This window comes from Ochlerotatus camptorhynchus, unplaced genomic scaffold (assembly GCF_037179485.1).
Source record: "Ochlerotatus camptorhynchus isolate MF236.1 unplaced genomic scaffold, CSIRO-AGI_Acam_v1.1 ptg000222l, whole genome shotgun sequence".
In the NCBI taxonomy this organism is placed as follows: Eukaryota; Metazoa; Arthropoda; class Insecta; order Diptera; family Culicidae; genus Ochlerotatus; species Ochlerotatus camptorhynchus.
This window is the reverse complement of record NW_027040712.1, coordinates 3,569,778-3,592,724: the sequence shown is the minus strand read 5'-3', so window position 1 is coordinate 3,592,724 and position 22,947 is coordinate 3,569,778. Positions and strand designations below refer to the sequence as shown.

General features: G+C 37.9%; 1 protein-coding gene across 1 annotated transcript; it reads right to left on the bottom strand.

Moving 5' to 3' along the window:
- Nucleotides 1-698: 698 nt before the first annotated feature.
- On the bottom strand, nucleotides 699-21,754 carry LOC135703782 (large ribosomal subunit protein bL17m-like). The gene is made up of 3 exons (XM_065225108.1): nucleotides 21,423-21,754; nucleotides 21,143-21,366; nucleotides 699-751 (listed from the first exon to the last, which is right to left on the bottom strand). The coding sequence occupies exons 1-3, from the start codon at nucleotides 21,752-21,754 to the stop codon at nucleotides 699-701; spliced, it is 609 nt and encodes a 202-aa protein (XP_065081180.1).
- Between the last annotated feature and the right edge of the window lie 1,193 nt (nucleotides 21,755-22,947).

Genomic DNA, 22,947 nt, shown 5'->3' with positions numbered 1-22,947 from the left:
GTTCCGTTTCCTATCATCCTCTGTTCATGAACATCGCAACGAATTTCAGAAATTGACCATGCAGGCGATGTAATGGTTTTTTGTCTTTTTTATTTCGTGTTCTATCTACGCTTTCAACTATATCAGTAAGCTTGTAGAATGACGCACACACTTGCCTCGAATCTCTCCAGCAGAAAAAGCATACTAAGTCGAGTATGCGAGAAAATGAGCGCTTCATGTTTGCTTTTAGGCTATCCTTTCACAAGCATGGAGAGAACAGTGGAGAAAGCACAGGTCTGATAATCGCAACGTTTGTGGTTCGAGTGCAGTCGGCAATCTGATTCTTATTTCTTTCGACATAACTAATTTACCTCACTAATACCAACAATCAATATGAAACTAAAGATTTTAAATTGGCTCACTACTTGACTAGCCTATTGGTCCCAAGGAAATAGACTAACGTACCCCATTCTAGTATAAATTCCAGTACTACACTATATTTGTTTTGATTCGCTATGAAAGTTTGACAGATAAAATGATGGGTTAGTGGATTTTCCTATGTTTCGAGGGGTGAATCGATTAGCTTGGGACCGAAGAGAGTACCAGAGCTGAGCCAAAAAGTTGAGCACGTTATTTCGGGACCTTCTAGTCTTAGAGTTACCACTATGCTAATACACTCTACATTTTTCGGTCTCCAATTTTCTTGCATTGGACCGCAGCTAGGTGTATCGCATCCTCGGTTCATCCCGAGCAGGCACGAATATCTCGGTACCTTAAATTGGTATGGATGAGCCTGACATAAGAGGTAAAATACCAAAAACATGTTCCCACAATACCATTCCAATACCAAATTATGATAATGCAATACCAAAACAATACCAGCCAGGTATTTTTTTGATATCCAAATATCAATTTTTGGTATTTACAAAGTATTTTACATGTAATTTTTTGGTATTATTCTTTGGTATTTTACCTCTTATGTCATGCTGGTCAATACAAAATTTTGGTATCAGATCAGAACTAGGTATTCATTAGTTATTTTCTCCTGCTCGGGATGCGGTCTCCACTAACATCCTCTAATGATGAATCCCACATAATTGTAAGCGAATCTTACATCCCCCGGTTGGGTGTACCCTTAATTCAAATAATGCTGCAACTCACACAAAACAAACTACTGAAGTCTATTCACCATCCTCTATAGTCGGTCTCCAACAATGTTCCCCACCGGTTCCAACTCTTTCCGGGCGCTGATAGACCGTTGCTTTTCACATCACGAAAAGCTAGGTTTCTGGTCTGCCTTCGAGGGCTTTGTAAAACCCTAAAACACAGGACTTTTATTATCCTATGAACACAAAACACCAAAATTTCACACACACGCCATTTCCCGCGTCATCCTCAATCCGATTTATCCTTGCGATTTCAAACCAAAACCTAAGGCCAGCTCCAAGTATAAGCATCATACCGATGGTGGAAACATTAAATATTTTAATATTTGTGATATTTGTGAGTACCATAGAGGTAACTCTAAGACAAGTAGGTCCCGAAGAAACGTGCTCAACCTTTTGGCTCAGCTCTGGTACTATCTTCGGTCCCAAGCTAGTCGAATCACCCCTCGAAACATAGGAAAATCCAATAACCCCTCATTTTATCTGTCAAACTTTCATAGCGAATCAAAACAAACATAGTGTGGTACTAGAATTTTGACTGAAATGGGGTACGTTAAACGATTTGCTTGGGACCAATAGGCTAGTCAAGTAGTGAGCCAATTTAAAATCGTTAGTTTTGTATTGATTGTTGGTCATACTTAGTCTGACAGTTTTTTTTTTATATCTTTATTAAGGAGACTTTCAGCCCTGGGCTGGTTCGTCTCCTAGTCTGACAGTTGTTTTTTTGTTTGTTTTTGACTATTTTTGGTTTTAAGTGTACATTTGACATTCGTTTAATCAAAAATGGATTTCACACGAGAGGCAAGTCATTCCCTTCTCTATTATTCTAATTTTTTTTTAATTTGAATATTTGGTTCTATTATAAAAAAAATTGTATTGAAACTAGTTAAATTAAGAACATATTGATGCAGGCATCAGCTCGGGGATCAGTACATATTTTAGTTTTGAACATCATTTCAATTTACTTTGAATAATTCACATGTTTAGAGTATAAACATTTATATTTTTTGATTTAGATGAACAAAATTCGTATCCGTGAAGAAAAAATAATCGAAGTTGAAGAATGGGGCGGGGGCCTGTAGCCTGTTTTTTACCAACACGAAATTTAAAAAAAAACATCGACCCGCCTAAGCCTCCGTGCATCCTCGGTGAAACACAACACTTGATCTTGCTGGCCGTCACCACCGAAATCCACTCCTTGTCCTCGTAAATTCGACATTCCTTGGTACCTTGGTTCATTATATCAATATACAGGTTCCGTGGTCGTTTTCGCTTGATTCGCCATGAGCCTGGTGAGATTTGCTGCCGGATTTTGCAATGAACGAGATGAACGGCCAAAAATGTAAAACTACTTAAAAATGATGACAAACAGAAAGCTGCATCAGTAAACATAAACAACAACGGTGAAACGTCATTGAGTTCACGGTGTACGCTATATAAGGTAAGATATTCCGGTAAATGACATTTGCATAGTGACGTCATTCCTATCCTTTTCGTAAACAAACGAAAATATTAACGAAGTTGATATTTTTCATTTAAACTTTCATGCGTAATTTTAAGAATGAGAGCCTAGGAGAGCCTTTTGCTGAACAAAATGAAGTGATTTTCTGTGTCTGCAATGTGTTTACACTGTACAATTCGAGTTATTCCCCTGCACACTATTGAAAGATAGCAATGACGTCATTAGTCGACATTCAAACTTGATATTTACAACCGCGAGTATATTACTATATTGTTACTATATATTATTATATTGTTTATGTATACCGTGATTGAGTGTATTCGATATACCTACACTGTTAAAATTGTTTACATTGTAGCTTTCCGTTTGACAGTTAATATCATTAATATGTATATTAAAAACTATAATAACTAAATAACTACTAATTTGAGCAATTTTTACACCAAATATTACTTCAGATCAAGTTGTACTTCCCCTAGACCAAAACATTCATGGTGTCAGAAATACCGGGTTGCCGGGATGGGTATTTTACAAACAATCGCAGCTCACTCTATGACCGGCACAATCGGCACACCTGTGGCACACTTGAAGCACACTGACAAAAAAGATGACCCAAGATTGGTGTGCGAAGTGACCTACCCTTTGGAGTTATGTCTGTTTGCCTGTGGTGTAAGGTTCCATCTAGATTATCTTCATTTTATTGCAAATCTCACATATATTTTGTTTTCACTTCTTTCGCATCATTCTATCGTCTGACATCTTGTCGCGATCGAACCAATCGCTGAACGAACAAAGCAGCAAGTGGGGTAGGGAATCAAAGTTGTTTGTTTACATTTTGCTACGAGGTGAAGGTTAAGTAGTGACCGTAGAGCCGCAATTGTAAATCGAATCGGAGGCGGTCCGTTCGAAGAGTAAGCTGGTGTCACTGATCGATTTTCCAATCGGAAAGCTTTGCAAATCGTAAGATGCTTGATGGATTATTTTGAAGTAAAGTGCAAGAATTTTCCAATGCTACGACATTCGGTTTGCGGAGACGAGTACCCTGTTGTGACAGAGAGCGGTTATCCTTATGTACCCTTCGACGTTTGCCGCACGGAAGTTCCTGTGGAATATCTGACGAAGCGATATCGGGATGTGACCCTCAACAGTAATGTGTGGAAACTTCTATAAAGCTACGCTTATCTTTGATTACTGAGCGAGAAAAGAAGCTGAAATAAACCAGGACATTATTTTGTACAAATGTCAGTGTTTTCAATAATCGTTTAATAAATCATAGAATTCACAGGTGGGATATAAAGTATTATAATAAATCTATGAGGACCATTCAAAAGCTACTGGGTATCTATAAGCTGTTCGCAATCGTAGATGTCAGATAAACTCGGGAACACTTCATGATTGAAGAGATCAATCCCGAGCCGGATGTCGTCGGGTATAGCTCTTTTGATCTTATCCTAGAGCTCATCTTCCAGCCATCACCAGAATGTAGTCAATCTTCCGGGTGTCTTCCGTGCTAAACCTAAAGAGCGAAGCAAGTTGGTATTAGCCGTACCAGCCAAATAATTCTCATTCAATATGTGTTTCTCAACAAACCTGGGTACCTCGCTTTCCTTGATATTTTGAAAAATTTGCCGGGCTGCTTTGGAGATATTATGCAGTTCCTTCGTCTAAATCAGGTCGAGGTGCTTGCCCGGTAAGTGGGTGAAGATAGAAAGGATTAGATTGAACATATCTCTCGTACCCGTACGCCAACGACTGATCCTATGAGAGCTGGGTCACGTAACTTTTGGACTCCGTAAAACAATTTTGAATTTCTTCTGCGCCACATCCGGGGAAATTTTATAGATTTCTGGTTTTATGTTCAGTTCCTCCGTTTTCAGAAACATTTAAGCAGTAATTGCAGTTTTACTACCGTTCGATCAAATGTCCGTAGGAAATGATTGAAGAAATTTATTGCCCGTCCACTAGTAAAGTTTTGATGCTGTATGAGTCACTATAATCAATACATTATCCCGTAATTATAATAATTCACTGTTAATCACCTCTAAGAATCCGCTACACAGTATAATACGAAATGTGATAAAACAACACTCATCACTTAAAATAGTTAAATTTACGGAAGGGTTTTAAAAAACCGAACATTTTTCTCTGTGCACTCATATTCAAATGTATTTTTCTCATTTCTTGTTCTGACATCTAATTCAAAAACTACGTCTATCTTCTGCATCTTTTATAGCATCGAAAAAGTAGATGCAGCTTGATGCAGCGAACGGTAGGATGTCTAATCTGAATAAACTACACTGATCGAAAAAAGTAGATTCATCTTATCTGCCATCCACATGCCATTTTAGATATGTCGCCCCCCTCGGGTCCTACTCTTTTTTTCCTCTGTTTGGGACTTAAACCACTGCGACCAGTAATTTGATCTATTGTAGTATATCCCGTGTCCTTAGTATAGTGCATGTCACATTACTAAGTAAGCATTCCCTAGCAGCACACTTGTCACTGAGCAATCGTGGTCACTTGTGTACAACTGATTCCGGTCACAATCAAGTATCAGCAACTAATTTCGATCGAAGTGTGCCGCTTGGGTTATTATTGAGTATTCGGTTTTGATACAGTTGTCATTCTTGCCTTCATCCGAAGACACATATCACATATCAAGAAGACTGGCTACTTTGCCTGAATCCAAGTGACAGACACAGTACTCAGTTTCATACAAATCGGAGAAGGTCGATTAAAAATTAAATAGTTTTTTTTATTTCGTTATTTTGCCTGGAACAGCTCAATAAGATATTATTCAGCTTTTAATGTTTGTTGGGATCATAATTGACAAAATATTTTGAAATTACCGTAATCTATGGATATTTTTTGAGGACTTATTTTTGTCTGAATATGCTCTTGTTCAGCTTTTAATTTTTGATTTTTGATAATTGATCTATATTTAAAAATTGCGTGATCTCTGGAAATTTTTGAATACGTATTGTTTTTTTTTTCAAAAGAATAATTTCATAAATCACAAACACTATACCACAATTCTCAGCCTTCGATTAACCGTTTACCTTTCAGCCAGCCATATCTGTAACTCACTCAAAGAAAACCTTTTTCTCCCCCGACCGGGTTTAGAGAGATAATTTGCTCATTATTGGTTTTTATTAACATTGGGTTTAATGCGATTGTTTACATAATGATCAACCCCGGTACGTGGATTGTGGATGTCGGTCGGTCGGTGGAAGCATCTCGTAGCCTCATCTCGCTCAACCAACCGCATCAGCTGGGTTTTTTGGTGGTAGGTAAATGAAAGGGAAAGAGCAGAAGATTTTTGCGCTTCCACCAGCAGCTCAATTCTGCCAAGGGATCCCGCACGTTTTCCCGTGGTTTAATAAAGAGCGCGGTTAGCAATCTTCCTCGTTTACTTCGAGTTCACTGTCTCAAACCTGGAGGAGAGTAGGTTTCCTATCTATTTGGATGGACTGCTCTTCGTATGCACGATTTAAGGGGGCTTAGAACGCGATGGTATTGCTTCCGCTGGCTGTGGTGTGCCTTACCGAGCAGGCAACGTAAAAGCGAGAGTCGGAACGCGATCTTGCATCCCATCAGCAAACCAAGTCGGACGAAGCAATAAAAAATATTATAATGATCCACTTTTTTTCTTTCTTTAGAAATTATGCAATTTTTCTCGTTTTTGTGGTGCGTATTAGTGGTTCTTCCTCATATACAAAGAAGCCAGCCAAAAAACAGACCGAATAATTTGGCTCAAATTCGAATGCCTTCCTAACCGGCCAGTTTATTCACCCGAGGGAACGAACGGTGATCGAAATTGGTTCGAAAACCGAGAGCTTTAGCCACCCTCAAGCTAGAAAGCGGAGCTCATCGCTTCTCAATTTCGGTTTTTGCATATGGGCATGTATCCACATATGGATTTCTGCTTCGGAATCGGTATAAGGTTGCTTGAAAGCAGACAAACCTCAATTGAGCGCTTCCTTTAACAGCGATTTATCCTACCCATGTTGTTGGTGGGCAATTTAAATCACTTTAGCACGTGTACCGTGCTTTTGATTAGGCATTCTTACACCTGTTCTGTTGTCGGCGCGTTCTAAAGCAATGTAATAATCGGTGTTTAGATAATTTCATTTGAATACAGGCACTTGAATGAGCAGTTTTATTTTGGCAATTTCTGCTTAGCACAAGTGGATTTTGCGGTTGATTCCGGTGTGGAAGTGGTTTTTGCAAAGCGGAACATTTTTCATCTATTATATACTATACTATTATCTTCATATAGTCAGATGCGGCTCAGATCATTTTGCACATTTGTTAAATACAGATGTTATTTTTATATGCATATGGCACCAGCCGTATATGAATGATTTAAGTTTCAATATCGTCAATATAGGGTATAGAGTTGGTAATGCAGAATTCACTTCAAATAATTTAGCACAAAACAAATGTTTTATGGGATTATGGAATCATAAGATATTATGATATTTTTTATTGGTAAGTAGCAAAAAGATGTTGCAATGTTTGTGTTTGACACATACAACCTGCCAATTTCACTCAATGAGAGTCACAACAAGCGATTTTATCATTTTATCTTCCCCATTCTTCTTTCTTCATTCTTTGCACTCGCAACAACAGGGTGGCTACTCGATTCATAGAATTGAATTTCCGGTTTTTTCCCGGTTGCCCAACGTTCTTTTCTAGTTTATTGATATAACCGAATACCTGCAAGGTGGTTTCAGCACTAGATTTCGCTAGTCCTTTGTTGTATATGCAGAAAACCAAAAATTTCTGCCCCTACATTTTAATCATCCAATCAATCCTAGGGAATTCTGAGGAGAGCTCCAAGAGACTACCGGTAATAATTCCAGGCAAATCGACTTCTGAAGATAACTCCGAAAAATCTTTGAATGATTTTAAGCTACTGCTGCAGGTAACCACATAACAATTTAAACTGCAGAGTAGCTTATACAGGCAAACATTTGTTGATGCAGCTAGATTCAGGTTTATTTAGCTTTTAACCAGCTAAATTGTTTGATGGGTAGTTACAAAGACGTTTTTGGAAGAATTCTTACACTGAAAATAAAATTTGTTTTATGTAACGAATAAGTTCGTTTTTTGCACGAAATACACACGCCTTCTGCAATGAAATAGATTCGTACTTTGTATGAAGCTAATTTCGTTTAAATTCACGACATCCTTTACTTCCAGTGCTGTGGTTGTGGGTAGTCGCGGATAGTCGACAACTACTTAGCTGCAAATCGAAAAAAAAATGTTTACAGAATAGGTAAAATACAGTAATCCAATGAGAGCAAAATCTTACCGCAAATGTTAAATATTGAAAATACTCTGCACCTAAGTAAGTCCCCTCGAACACTCCTCGCCCCCACGAAAAGTTATCAAAATCGCTTAAGAATATTCAAAATCACTTCGGAAAGTACTGAATCATTTTAGAAAGTACTGAATCACTTCAGAAAAATTCGGAATCACTCCTGCAAGTACTGAATCACTTCAGAAATCTTTGGAATCGCTCCGAAAAGTACTGAATATTTCCAGATAGCTAGAAATTAATTCTGAAAGTATTGTATTGTTTGATAGTATTGAATGTCTTAATAAAATTTCTGGATCTCTTTGGAAAATACTCAATCTTTCCAGAAACTTTGTAATCGCTTCCGTAAGGACTGAATAATTTCGGAAAGAAGTGAAACATTTGAAAGTACTTTACTCAATTTTTTCAAGTTTACAACCACTTTTTCAAGAGCTGTATCACTTTGTAAAAACTAAATCACTTCTGAAAAGTTTGGAATCCCTTCAAAAAATATTTAATCACTTCAGAAAAATCGGAATCACTTTGGGGAGCACAGAATCATAAAAAAAAAAGTTCAAAATCTCTTCTGAAAGTACTGAAACACTTTTAAAAAAATCGGAATCAGTTTGAAAAGTACTGAATTACTACAGAAAAACTTTAGAAAGTACATAATCACTTAAAATAGTACAGACATAATTTCAAGATGAATAGAAATAATTTCATGCTTTAGGATTAATTAAATAGTTGTATCGTAAACCACATTTAAAAACCTCCTTCTTCCCTTTTCCCATCCAAAAAATTGTAAATCTCCACTAACCTCGAGACGACCGCGAGTACTCGGTCCAGTTCCTTTAACGTTAAATATAAGACAGTAATAATGTATAACGCAAAGGATAACTCGGCTCTGTAAAGTTTATTCGATTGAGCCTGTATAAATAAAGTAATTACAAAAAAAAAAGTACAGACATAATAGAGCATGAGAATGATTAACCGCTGGTGGTTGCTACTCCGTTATTACCAGCTCACCTGACAGAGAAGCAACAAACGCTGCGTTGGACTAGCATGTATCTGCAATGTGTAAAAACTGGTGATCTCATACTTTACGATAGGCAATAACAGCGCTGGCCGCTTTCAAATGTAGGTCAATTAGACCGTAAAAAACCGAGAGATCCTCCTCACTTCCACGAATTTTTCAATAGTTTTTCAACAGGATTAACTTAAGGGAGTATTGATTTGCTAAGCCACTCAATTGTGACACATCGAAAAAGGTCATAATAAAAATGAGAGTCATGGCTACTGCGATAGCGAATTTGTATGGGATTGATATTCTATAACTCGATAATTCTATAACTCGAGTTGCAGAGAGTGCACTGTAGTTACGTTTCCAAAAACGAGATCAGTCTAACATTACATTACATTAGGAAAGTTTGGAATCACTTTGGAAAGTACCGAATAACTTGAGAAAAGCTTAGGATCACTTTGGAAAGAACTGGACCATTTCTGAAAATATATCACGTACAGAATAACTTCGAACAGTACTGTACTTTACATAAGTTTTAAAACACTTCGGAAAAATTGGAAACACTGGATCGGTGTATTCAGCTCATAACATATTTAATAACTTCAGAAAAACTTGAGTTCAGTAGGGAAAATGTTGAATCACTCAAAGATAGACTCACTTCCGAAAGTTATCTGGACTGATTTAACACTTTCGGCAGTAATCTCAAATAACATTGTGTGTTTTATCAAGGTTTTAAAGCATGCTACTAGCCTAAATCATGGTCTACAGAACCCTCATAAAACCAAAATTGTTACTTGGGATGTCACGAGTTCTTGAGAACGTCTAAAACAAGAACCTGATTTAAACGTAAAAACCTGGCACTGAAACAGTAAACGTATTGCCTATTAAGGTTTCCAAAGGTAACGTCAATTGTAACAGCACAAATATCTCTTGTTCTTATTTCAAAGATTTGCGTAGCGACGATTGCGTTATTGACACGCACACATGCTCGAGGAGTTTGGCACTCCACTTTTGCTCAAAGTAGCAAAGGTTGGGTTCACTAGATTTCCTAGATAAAAGTTTCCTTTACGAAAGTAAGGTTCTTGTACGGGAGCCACATGTGCCATTTTGCGTCAATCTAAATAGATGTATCGTTGCTGTCCTTTTATGCTGGGGGTTGATTTGAACTATCTTAACAAACTGGTAGAGAAATGATTCTTCTATCATTTGGTATGGTTTGTTCGCTAGATTGAGTTTCAATTTACGAGAAATCGGCGATAGACAAAAGCAATTACGCCTGCTTTAAACAGAAAAGATATAACAGAGCGGTGCTGTCTAGCCTAAAACAATGACTGGTCGTGGCAAAGGAAAAAACCCGAATTTATCCACCTATGGTGTGATCAGACCCTTCTTACTTATTCAAGTTTATTTATTTTATTGTCATTATCAGTGACCAAGCCCCCCACCCCCGTGTCATCCAGTGACGCTACGCCACTGCCTGGGGGTACCCGGAATATATCCGGGTGTAGTCTATTTGGTGAGGCTACCAATCACCTTATCATCATATTTTAATGTGATTTAATGGGTTTTAATTCAATTCATATTCAAGCAACTTCCCCGGGGTACCTGGAACATGTCCAAGTGTGTCCAATGTGGTCTGGAACACTTAACACGACTTGCATTGATCTTATTTTTAAATTCTGTAGTAATTTGATGTGTCGCATGATGGTTTTGATACGTTTTCCGTTAAATCCAGCGTGAAGGCCCATATTCACCGGATCTTATTCCGGCCATATCTCCGGAACCGGTTCACCGATTCCAAAACCGTTCAATAGCGTTCAATGAGACCCCAAGACGTATCATTTGGCGCCAAGTTTGTCCAAATCGGTTGAGCGGTTGCTGAGAAACGTGAGCGCATTCATTTCGTTACATACACACACACATACACACATACACACACACACACACACACACACACACACACACACACACACACACACACACACACACACACACACACAGACATGTTCCGATCTCGTCGAGCTGAGTCGAATGGTATATGACACTCGGCCCTCCAGGCCTCGGATCGATAGTCGGTTTTTCAAGTGATATCTATACCCTTCTTTGTAAGAAGGGTAAAAACGGAAAGAGTTAAGATAATTGATGATCGAGCAATTGAAATTACTAAATGCTCTTCATATTTTTTCCGTCCACTAGCGGTCCTACGTCAAGCTTCCATTCGTGCCCATAGGCACAGACCCTTCTACTTTTTTCCTTATGGTTTTCTTCTGATGTTTACTTCCTCACTCAACAACAAAAAGAACAACAAACTTTTGTGTTTTGTAATCCTTACGAATAAATCGCATGCAATATGCACGAATTAATCATTTTGTCAAGCATGTTCTGCATTCATGTTCCATCAGAAGTCACTCCTGTTGTTTGCGGTGACATCTATCGGAAACTACACACAATCTATTTTCCGATAATTGTTCACAGAGGACACTGCAGTGCAAAACATGTCTGGTATCTCTATATATGCATTTAGATTAATATTCGAAGTCCCTACACATTCTGCACACTAAATAGCTCACCTCTCACATAATTTCCCAACGATTTATATGACTGGGGCGGGGCAAAAAGTATCTTTTGTGCAGGGAATTTTAATGAATCATTCTCATCATCCGTGAGCATATCAAATTGATTTAGTATTTCAAAAGAAGGGGATCAAGAGATTACTTTTTTCTTCTGCGCCAGGGCAGCAGAAAAAAAAATTCACCACATCACAGCGACTTCCAGACACATTACTATAAGAATCAGAAGGATCGAAGAGAGCTTTTTCAAGTCGATATCCAAGCAGGGTTACCTCGGGTAGGGTTCAAACAAGGATCGAATAGGAATAAGAATCAAACAAGGTAGAACATTTACAGGTAATATTTAGCACTGATAAGTGCAGTTTAAATTTGTGGTAGCTTTAGGTAGCAGTAACACCATAAAGGTAACTCTAAGACTAGAAGGTCCCGAAGAAACGAGCTCAACTTTTTAGCTCAGCTCTGGTACTATCTTCGGTCCCAAGCTAATCGGTGCACCTCTCGAAACATAGGAAAATCCACGAACCCCTCATTTTATCTGTCAAACTTTCATAGCGAGTCAAAACAAACATAGTGTAGTACTGAAATTTATACTAGAGTGTGGTACGTTAATCGATTTGCTTGGGACCAATAGGCTAGTCAAGTAGTGAGTCAATTTAAAATCGTTAGTTTCGTATTGATTATTCGTAACACTTCCTTCAACAAAAAAGGAATAGCAAGAGAGCACGGTGGGGATTGAGGATCACCCTAATGTTTACAACCAACTAATGATAGAGCTTTTTAAGTACAAAAACATCACCCAAGACACCATACGTCTGAGTGTTAAAACAAAAGTTTTAGGACTACTTTCCTGATAAATTATGTGCAACGTATCATCAAAGGTCAATGTACTGAATTCACCTTCAATTTTAAGTTGAGTCAGTTCTTTCTGCAAAAAATAAATATTTAGGTCTAAATTGGGCGTACTTCCTATCGGAAAGCTCCAACGAGACGTAATAGGCAGATGCAAATGTTGAAATTTTCGCTATGTATTGCTCAAACGATTCCAAACTGAGTCTTAATTGTCCTCACAAAATTTGAATTCATTTAGTTTTAAACTGAATTGCATCATAAACTTTGACCTCAATATGAAAATTACTACGAAATAACCAAAAAATTTCGGATCTTGTCCTGTAGACCTTTTACTATATAGCTCCGATATACGAAAATTATCTCCTACATTGACAGTTCCCAAGTTACAATTCAGTAACCATTTGGCATCCACTATGATTTATAATGGTTTTATAACTGCAATGCACAATCCATTTTAGTTTAAATACACCATTTCAAAGTGTAAAACATTTCTGCTTAGTAATTCAGTTTTTTGCTGTTTTAAAAACCTTTTGTAGTCTGGCAAGAAAGTCAAAAACTGTCTTGTTTCAAAAATAAATTTAAAACAGTTTTCAAAACCTCCTTAAACTGTTCTATAATTCAAGCATAAACGTCATTAGCAATTGTTTATTAATGTCTTGATATAATACTTAATAAACCTGTTCTATCATTATAAAAGCAACTATAAACCCATTAGGTTTAGCATTAGAGCAAAATTTACTTCTTTAGGCTCTGCTGGGGGCAAGACAGCTTTTGATCGTGAGTAATATTTGAGTTAATTTTAAGCAACTCTGAGTAACTCGAGTTGCTCAACATGTGATGCATGGTAACACAGTAACCTTTTTTATGTTTATTCCCGAACAGTCAAACAAAGACGTTCAACGGTGATAAATATTTCTAAATTCTGCTGCTTCGCATTATCGAATGGTGAATCCTGATAAATGTGGGCGTCTTAGTGAAATACCTGTATAAATTAAGAGATCAAAAGGTGGTTTACACTGGAAAAACATCCATAGATCCCATGGCCTTCCTACTTCTTCGTGTCAATCCTTTGGAAGCCGTTTTCATCCGAATCTAGTGCAGCCTGGGGCCACATTGCGCATCTCGAAACGAAAGACTTTTTGTACGAACGCTTGTATGAAAAAGTGTTTCGTTTCGAGATGCGTAATGTGGTACCTGTTATCGGTCGACGTTGTCCATAACATTTGCAGATTCAAAATATGAACAATTTACTGAAGTACATTTTTGGATAAATTGATCGCAGTATGAATCTTCGAGAGGTATCAAAGTTACGACTGCTGCTTTGTAATAGTAATCTCTGACTTTTGTCTGAATCCCCAAGAATTAGGGCAGAATGTTGAGGCAGCAACCTCATAGTTCTGCACTAATACTTGGGCATTCAGAGAAGTCTGTTCTAGAAAAATAATCCTTGTATTAATAATTTGGTTGCTGGTTTCAGAAAAAAAAATTAACTATAAGCAATTCTATTTGCCACTAAGTTCGAGCCGAGATTAATAGAAAATCAATACATTGTTTCGAACAAACCAAATATAGCTCCCATCCATCTTGAATTCTCAACTTGTAAATGTTTATTTGAGGTGCTGAAATTTGTAATGTGTAGACCTGCAGAAACTCTGCTTTTTCAAGCACATGAAGCCTCATAAAGCACATCTTGCCGGGTGATACGGAGACATTTTCCATGTTAGGCCATCTTTGGATATGGCATTTTTACCTTGTTTTCCTTTACATAAAGCAAAGTTCTTAGATTCCGCTTATCAGTGTGAGTCATGCTGTTAATGAATTCAATAGATTAAATAACGATTTATAACAAGAATATAATAAAATCATTCTGATTCTCCTCCTCCTTTGACACATCACGTTGATTTATACTGTGGTTTGTATTTGTTGATGGATTTAAGGCCAGGCTACTTTGATCATTTTTGAGTAATTATGAGTTACTCTGAGCAAAAATATTAAATTTGAGTACAGCTGGCTTGCCCCTAGAGGCTCTGAACCATTTGGTGGATTTTTTTTAACTTTTGGTTAAAATTTGGCAGATGGAAAGTTATTGATTAACCCACCTATCCGAGCGTGGTTATTTCTGACAGACAAGAAGTTAAATTTTGACAACCGTGGCTGAGTTCTTTTCGAAAACCGGTCGATCGACAGCACGGGGATTTTCGAACATAGAAAATAACTTTCGAAATGTCACTTTCAATCACTAGTTAAATTTAACTCGGCAAATGGTTCACAGCCTTAGAAGAACCAGCACACCATCAACGACTGACCATCCGGCGGAGAAGAGTAAAGTGAGCGTACCAGCCTTCTCCAGATCATGCGATTAGATGACAACCGACAGCAAACCACTGAAACTGTTAGTTAGCGGAGATTAGCTGGTTTCCGATCCATAGCAGTGATTTTATTCGGCGAAAGCATCAACTCTTCGAAAATTTCATTCAAGCGTACATCCCTGCATCGTTTGATGGCGCACTTCTGTAACCATCCGGAAGAAGGGTATCTTTTTCGGGAACGATTGCGCTTCCAGCTGTTCGAAATGCGAAATGTTGTAAAACAGTATCGCAAACTATCTGAGTAACTGCTCACAATCCATCGGGAGAAAACTGCCTGGAAGACGGATGCCACAGCGCAACTATCGAAAGATAAACAAACTTCGACGTTTAAATTTTTGCAGGCAACTTTGCCTCCATAAATGCTGCCATAAATCTGAACGAGTTAGGATCAAGCAAAATGGCATTAGATAAATACAATTCAGCCTGCAAGTTTTCTTCATAATAGCCATTTATAAACCTTATGAATTTGTTAAGGATTTCTTGAAAGCAACACAACTTTTTCACAAATGACCCATGCAAATCAACTTTTATGCTACCGCTATGTTACAATTAGTTTGCATGTTTTTGACATTCTTCGATTTTCAATCCTTGGGTATAACTATATTTTGGAAAATTTAGCAATGAGCAAACATTTCAATGCGAAAATCATAAAAAAAATCTCGGCCAAGCTCGATCTGAAGAATTTTTTTTTTTCAATGTAAAATAATTAGTTAAATCGAAGCTTTACGAGCGCTGACTTATTTTTTTCGATGTTTTCACGTAAATTTCACATAACATTTAATAAGGCACATAAAACTATGCCCCTTAAGGAGAACTATTGTAATAAATTTGGATATTCAACAAGATTTTTATACCATCAGTTTCTATTTAAATTATTTTGATCAGATCGGATTTATAAATCCTTTTCTATCTTGATTGATGCTTTCCTAGTGAATTGAGCAAGCGGCTAGGGGAAATGGATTAGAAAGGGTTTTTATTGTAGCTAAATAGTTTTTATTGTAGCTTTCATATACAATATAACCTTTTGCAGTAAATCAATCTTGAAGAGCTTCGAGAATATACCCTTCAGAACCTTCTCCAGGGTGGGCCAACTAGACATATTCTAGTCTTAATGAGGTTTTGGTGGATGCATTAATGACAAAATAGCCTTGACCAAGGTTTTATGAATGTTGTTTTATAGTTGATTTGTAGTATTTCATAAAACTTAAAATGTTACATGGGTTATCATTAGCATTACGATAAAAGTCTATAAAGACAAGAACAATATTGGGTGACGGCCCCATAATCACGCCAATGTCGCGAGTTCATATCTCATCCCCGGACAAGTAACGAATAAACCAATAGTGTTAAAATGTTTATGCAAAATATAAATAAAGGACAATATACAGTCATTTGAAAAACAAGTTAAGCGAGGTTGTACAAGCCGGTTTTAAAATGACTGTTTTGACGAGAAATTTTGAGAGGATGATCAGAACCTAAATTGAAACCAACGCACCGGAAATTTCAAAATGTGCATCAGTCTAATGTGCAAGCATACCAGAGTACAATACTCGTCTAATCGGTTACACAGACAGCACGAATGTAGATGAATGAGGAAAAGCTTAATCGATTACACCTGTAGCTGAAATGTCAGCAGCAACATCGAGGATTAGGGGGTGAGGGGGTACACCAAATAATGACCGCTAAATGTGTGGCGCACATAGGAGTATTTGATCCATAAAATTGACCAAAACTGTAAATCGCTGATTTTTTTTTGATTAAATTGGTTCAGTGTTAGCTAGTAATATGTTTTCTGAAAAATTGTGAATTGTTTTTTAAACAATTCACTTAAAATTGAAATTTGCTATTTGATCTATGCTTAATGATTTATCTAGTTAAATTTTTGCGCTATTTTTCATTGTCTATCACAAAATATCTTAGGTATAGAACAATATGACGTTCTGGACTCTGAAAAACTTAATGCTAAATTGTCAATAAAATTACAAATAGGAATCAGGAGAGAGATTTTTTCTGGCACTGTATTAAATAAATGTATGCTGGGAAAAGCCCGGAAGTAACTTAATCGTTAATTTTTGGTTCAACTGGGATTGAACCCAGGCCTGCTGGGGTGAGAGGTAATCACGCTTACCACTACACCACCGGCGCCGTTTGCTACGATATGTTGTCACTAAAAATTAAAAAAAGCATGAAATTTCCGAATTTCGGAGTTTTGGCCAATTTTTTGCGTTAAATATCCTATGTGCGGCGTGGGCTGTGGAGATACGGAAAGAAAGACAAATCATCCGATTACCACACAGAACTGTGACGCTATGCGGTGTTCTGTGTCTGATGGCGGTTGGTTGGTTGATGATCTTTTGCCATGGGAAAATGTGTAGGTTGAAGAAGCAGATATAGAACCATAAGCGGTTACACGGTTCATTGTAACCAAAAGCGAATGTGGATGATAAATCTGAAAGAAAGGGGAAGTGAAAGCTCCGAATAGTGCACCGAACAGCAGAATGCTATGATTTATGTCAGGGGGGCAATGTGGGGCGTCGGCATGACGACTTCTGTGCTGAGCCTGCCCGAAAGCCGAGAGAGAGAGAGAATGTGCACGATTGCAAAATTTCCACCCTCACAGCGTTCGTGCAAATGCAGGTAAAGTGCATTTCGTGGTAGCGCATCAAAAGCAATTAAACCGGGATAGTGTGACGTAGCTTTGTCCGTCAGGAAGCAAATGATACTAAGTGCTTTCTGTACAAATCTGGAAATCAAAATGAGATACTGTAGATTCATTTATATTTAATGCACAAAAATCATACGTTGAATCTGTGAATGAATTTGCAGAGAATTGAAGTTTATCCATAACCAATAGCTAAACAATCTTTAATCATGTCAATAGAATGTATCATTTTTGTTTAGTAGCGCGTAGACAATCTTAAATTAGACCAGGGTGGTCACTATCCCACGCTCCCTTTCTCAGAATCAATCGTCAAGCTTAAGTGTAGCTTATTATCGACAACCCGCTATGAAACCTCTGGAACCGCTACACATAATGTGTCACAGAAATGCACCGACTCAACCCTCCCGAGGCCGCCCGCCTGATCGACGCAAAGGAAACACTCTTTTGAAAAATCAAAATAACTCCGCTCGTTTTAATAAAGGTAAAACGATAACAATTATTGACGATTACAATTATTGCCGTTTAATCACACTTGTCCGAGACAGCGAGCGGCCGAGTCTCTCGCGTGGTGGATCCCTGTGCGGCGTTTATCAATCAAAACCACGCGAACTGACCGTGCCGGCCGATTCCTTCCCGATTAATGACTTGTGTGCATTTCTCGCCGAGTTCTGAAGCGTCCCTGCGGTTCGTTTCGGTGGATAGGATAGAAGGGAATTCGCTCGGTGAATGAGTGGAGGGGCAGAGGCGATCAATTTGAAAATCATTGCTCGGAAACTGGATCGCAAGCGGGAGTCAAAGTAATTGCCGGAATGCGACGTGCTTCTGCTCGCTGCGGGAGCGGCGTGGCGTCGCTTTTTGTTGCGGCAACACGTGGTATGATGCTGCTGTAAGGGGAGAATTCTCAGGGTTTGGTTTGATCTGGGATTGGGAAATTGTAACTACGTAGTAGATTTGTTGATTGATTCGACGAGCTAATGTGATAATGATAGTTAGCTCGATCAGTCTAAAGCGAAAAAATAGCTTAAAGAAATTCCAAAATCAAAGAAATAGAATCACGGGGGCCGCTTGATTGCCATGCATGCATGCATGCAAAATGCAGTTAAAAATTACAGTCATCTTTCGCTCGTTGGGCTGGGGATTTTCACACTGAGGTGATTTTTAATTGGGTGTTCGCTGGTTGGGTGACGTCTTTCCTACCTCCTGTTCAACAGTACACAGGAAGATGTTATGCAACGAGCGGGTTTGGTCTTCAATAAATACCTACAGTGAATTGATTTGTTATGCTGACGACGTGAAAATATAGTTCGAAATACATTTGAGACGTGGGTTTTAGAAACACATTAGGAGGTTGTGGATGTTTTCTTGATGCTCTGCTGATTGCAATACTGTCAAGTGATTTGTGATACATAGGTATTAGGGATATGTGGGTAGAGGCACATAATATATGTGGAACTTCGAACTGGATGCTATTCGAAAAGGGAATGCACATTGAAATGTGAAAATTGAAAAAAAAAAAGTTGATCTAAAACTAATTTCAATTAATTTGTATCCTCTTAAGAACATAAAATCCAAACTTTGCCTGAAGAATAAACTTCTAATATTTAAACAAGTTTTTAGACCGGCCATACTTTATGCTGTGCCAATTTGGCCTAGTTGTTTCACTGCCAGATCAAAAAGTATTTCAATCTTAATTGCAACGATTAGTTCTCTTTACACTTAGATAAGATTTAGTTCTAGTTTTTAGTTTTAAGCAGTTTTGTGGTTGTGGGTAGTCGAGGATAGTCGACGACTACTTAGCTCTAAACCGAAAAAAAAAGTTTACAAAATAGGTATAATACAGCATTTCAATCCAATATACATGTTCAGGTGGAAACTTGGGGCAAGACAGCTTTCGAGCATGAGTATAATCAGAGTTAATTTTGAGTAACTCTGAGTAACTCGCATTGCTCAACAACATTTACACATAGTGACCTGGTTGTTGTGTTGAAATCGATGCTGTCAAGTAAAGATAATTCAGTGGCAACATTTCAAAGGGGCGTTATTGCATTTGTAAATTTGTAATACGTATTTCAACAACTAAAACTTAACCGAGAAAATATTTAGGAAATGGGAAGGCAACTGCACCTTCGTATAGCACGCTGCAAAACATTAGCAACTACATAATACGGATTCTGATGGACAATCACAAGAAGGATTCAGGACAGTCCCAGCAGGATTCTGGACAATCCCTAGAAGACTTCGGACAATCTCTGGAAGGATTCCAGTCAATTTAAAAGGGGATTTATGACAGTCTCCGGAGGGACTCCGAACTAGCCTAGGGGTGATTCCAGACAGTTTTCAGAAAATCAATATCAGAGGGGACTTCGGGAAAACCCAACACGGATTTTGGATTGTCGAAAGGACGATTTCAGTAAAAAAAATAAGGGGCACTCATAACAGTCCAGAGAGGATCCCAAACAATCGCAGGAAAGATTCCGTACAATTCCAGGGAGATTCCAGACAATTACAGGGAGGACTACAGTCATCCAAAATGGAGGGTTCTGAACAATTCTAAGTAGCATGACAAAAAAGAGATCCCTTCGACGATTGCTCATGTAAGTGTTGGAATAGAATCAACTATGAAGTTGGCCAAAACTAATCTAAATATTGTGACCCGGGATGAGCAGCTACATAAGGGCCGTTCGTCAATGTTCCATTTGTGCTAAATGTGGATCATCACTACAACAACCAGGCGATGAAAATGTAGCCCGTTTCTGATCACAATTTTCAACTGTTTTTTTTTTTTTAATGAGCAGGAAGTTTCTAGTGACAATTGACCATTACTCTGACTTTTTCTAGCAAAATATTCTCGGAGATCTTCCATTACGGAAGCTTGTAAATTTAATTTTGCTGGTCACTGTACACCTCTATTATAAATAATGTGTAATGTTGAATTTCCTCAAGCCAGAAACTAATTCAACAGAACAAGAAGCCTCTTTCTTCGATTTTGAGAGGTTGAGTATTAATCTTCTCGTAATATTAGTTCAAATTCCAACTTCTTTGGTCTTGAAATCACACCACCACATCACGAAAAACTTTGAAGATCATTAATCCCTAGAAAGCATCCCCTGGCCTGGACAAAAGCAATGTAACTCGAATCTTTTAATAGACAAAAAGTTAATATTGAAATTTAATGGACATTATGCTATATTAAAGTTGATAATCTGACGCCAAATGTTAAATTTTATCTTAATTGAAAATATTTAAACAAAACATTCTGTCAGACGGTGGTTGTTTTCAGAACATCTTATGATGAAAAATACAAGGCTACTTTGTTAATTTTTGAGTAAATATGAGCAACTCAAATTTACCCACAGCAAATATATTTACTCTGAGTACAACTGTCTTGCCCCTTGTGTGTGAGTACAATCCATCGCCCTCTGTACCGGCAGAGTTTTTATGGAAGAAACTTATCTGCATTTTCTGTATGTCGAATGTGCAAATATTTTTAGCCCTGGAGATGGAAGGTGACAGCTCTATCGTACATCAAACGACCTATTTCAAGAATACCTGTTTCTGCACGTACATTCTGAGGTCATTTTCTGATACAATAAGCCCCGCAAAAATACACAAGTGTATTCTCACTTCCAGAATAAAAAAAAAAAACTTTTTATTCTGGCACGTATATAGTTATAAAATGATTGGGATATATGTGTAGAATAAAATAAAAAGCAAGTGTACTTATCTGGTTGTTCCAATGTGATGAGTGAGTCTCCATCGTACCGCCAATCTGCGTCGCAATTTCCGCGTACTTTTCCTTGCGGAAATCCTTGCGCGCCTCGTCCAGCAAAACATTGTGCAGTAAATTCCGATTCTGGTACAAATTCTGCACCAGCGAAGGATACGGATTCCCCCGCAGCTCCAGTACCACGCGCTTCCGATACCAGCCGGGATATTCTTTCGGTGCCTTGTACATCCGCGTGGCGGATTTTTTTTTTTTTTTTTTCCTTTATTATAGAGATTTTTAGCCTGAGGCTAGTTCATCTCTTACCGCGTGGCGGACACTTTGTACTCTTCGAACCTGGGCGCCAGCACCTTGAATAGCTTGTGCACCAGCTGCTTCTCCGTCAGCGAATAGTCGGCCATTTCCATCGTCGGCTTGTGGCAATTCCCGTACCGGATGGCATCGGAGATCAGCCGCTCGGTGTAGCCCCGCGCTTCATCCGCTCGCTGGTAGTTCAGCTCGATCCGTTCGTGTTTGATCAGCGCCGTCACGGTTTTGCGAAGCTTGTCGAGCCGCCCTTCCGGTCCGTCGATGTTTTTCAAGTTGCGATGACGGGGCTGGATAGCAACCTTCAGCTGTGACATCAGCTTGGCCACTTCGGCTTTGTTCATTTTTGGGTGTGTTAGCACTTTATTACGATAATTTCACTTTATATGTTGATTATTAAACTTGTGTATGAACAATTTCCGCACTGGAAACCGGTGATTATTCAATCAAAACACATTTTTCCCAAGACTGAGGATGAAACGAGAATCGGGGAATCACGAGAAAAAATCTTGGACAGGTTAAAATGGTTGTTTGTTTTACAAACTGGTCAAAAATCTTACATCAGAAAAAAATTTAAAAATTTAAAATTTTAAATAGTCTGTGCCCCTGACATACCTGCATGATCATTGAATTTTAAAATGATTTGCGCCCTTGGAAGACACCTTCAGGAAAAAATTTAAAAATATGTAAAATTTGAAATGGTAAGCTGGGGGCGCAAACATGTTCAGGTTAAAATTTATCGAAAAACCAAAATTTGGAGTTGTTTGCGCCCCTGGTAAACATGATCAGAGAAACATTTGAAAAAAAATATATAAATTAGAAATGGCTATAGTAACCTTGGACGACAATTTTACGGAAAAAATTAAAAACAAATTAAATTTAAAATGTTTTGCGCTGCTGGTAAACATGATGTAGGAATAGTTTATAAATAATGTTGAATTTTAAACAGTAAATCTTATTAGTTTTTACCTGAAATGGTTTACCAGGGGCGCTAGCATTTTAATTTATTTTTTTTATTTTTTCCTGGTCATATTTACCAGTAAATATGACCAGACAAAAATTAAAAAAATACTTAAAATGCTAGCGCCCTTGGTAAACCATTTCAGGGTAAAACTGATAAAGATTTGAAATTTGAAGAGTCTGGCGCTGGCGCCCCTGATGTACAGGTCAGCGAAAAATTAAAAACAAATATATTTAGTTTAAATGGCTACCGCTCCTGGTAGAAAAGCCCAGGTAAAAATAAAAAAAATATGTTTCATTTGTAATGGCTACATTTCAACATTTTCTGGGAAAAAATATCATAATCGCTAAATTTGAAGTGGAGAAAGAAAGGAGGAAGGTACGAATCGGGTTCATGATCTCCAGAGATACACCTCACCATTCCTCACCAACAGGGGAGTTTGGTAAAGTAGATGATCAACCCGATTCGTGCCTTCCTCAAAATTGACCTTTGCTTACTTTCTACTCTCTATATACAATTTTCACATTGCCGTACTATAACGTAACTATCAACTCTATACATTCATCTCCTCATCTA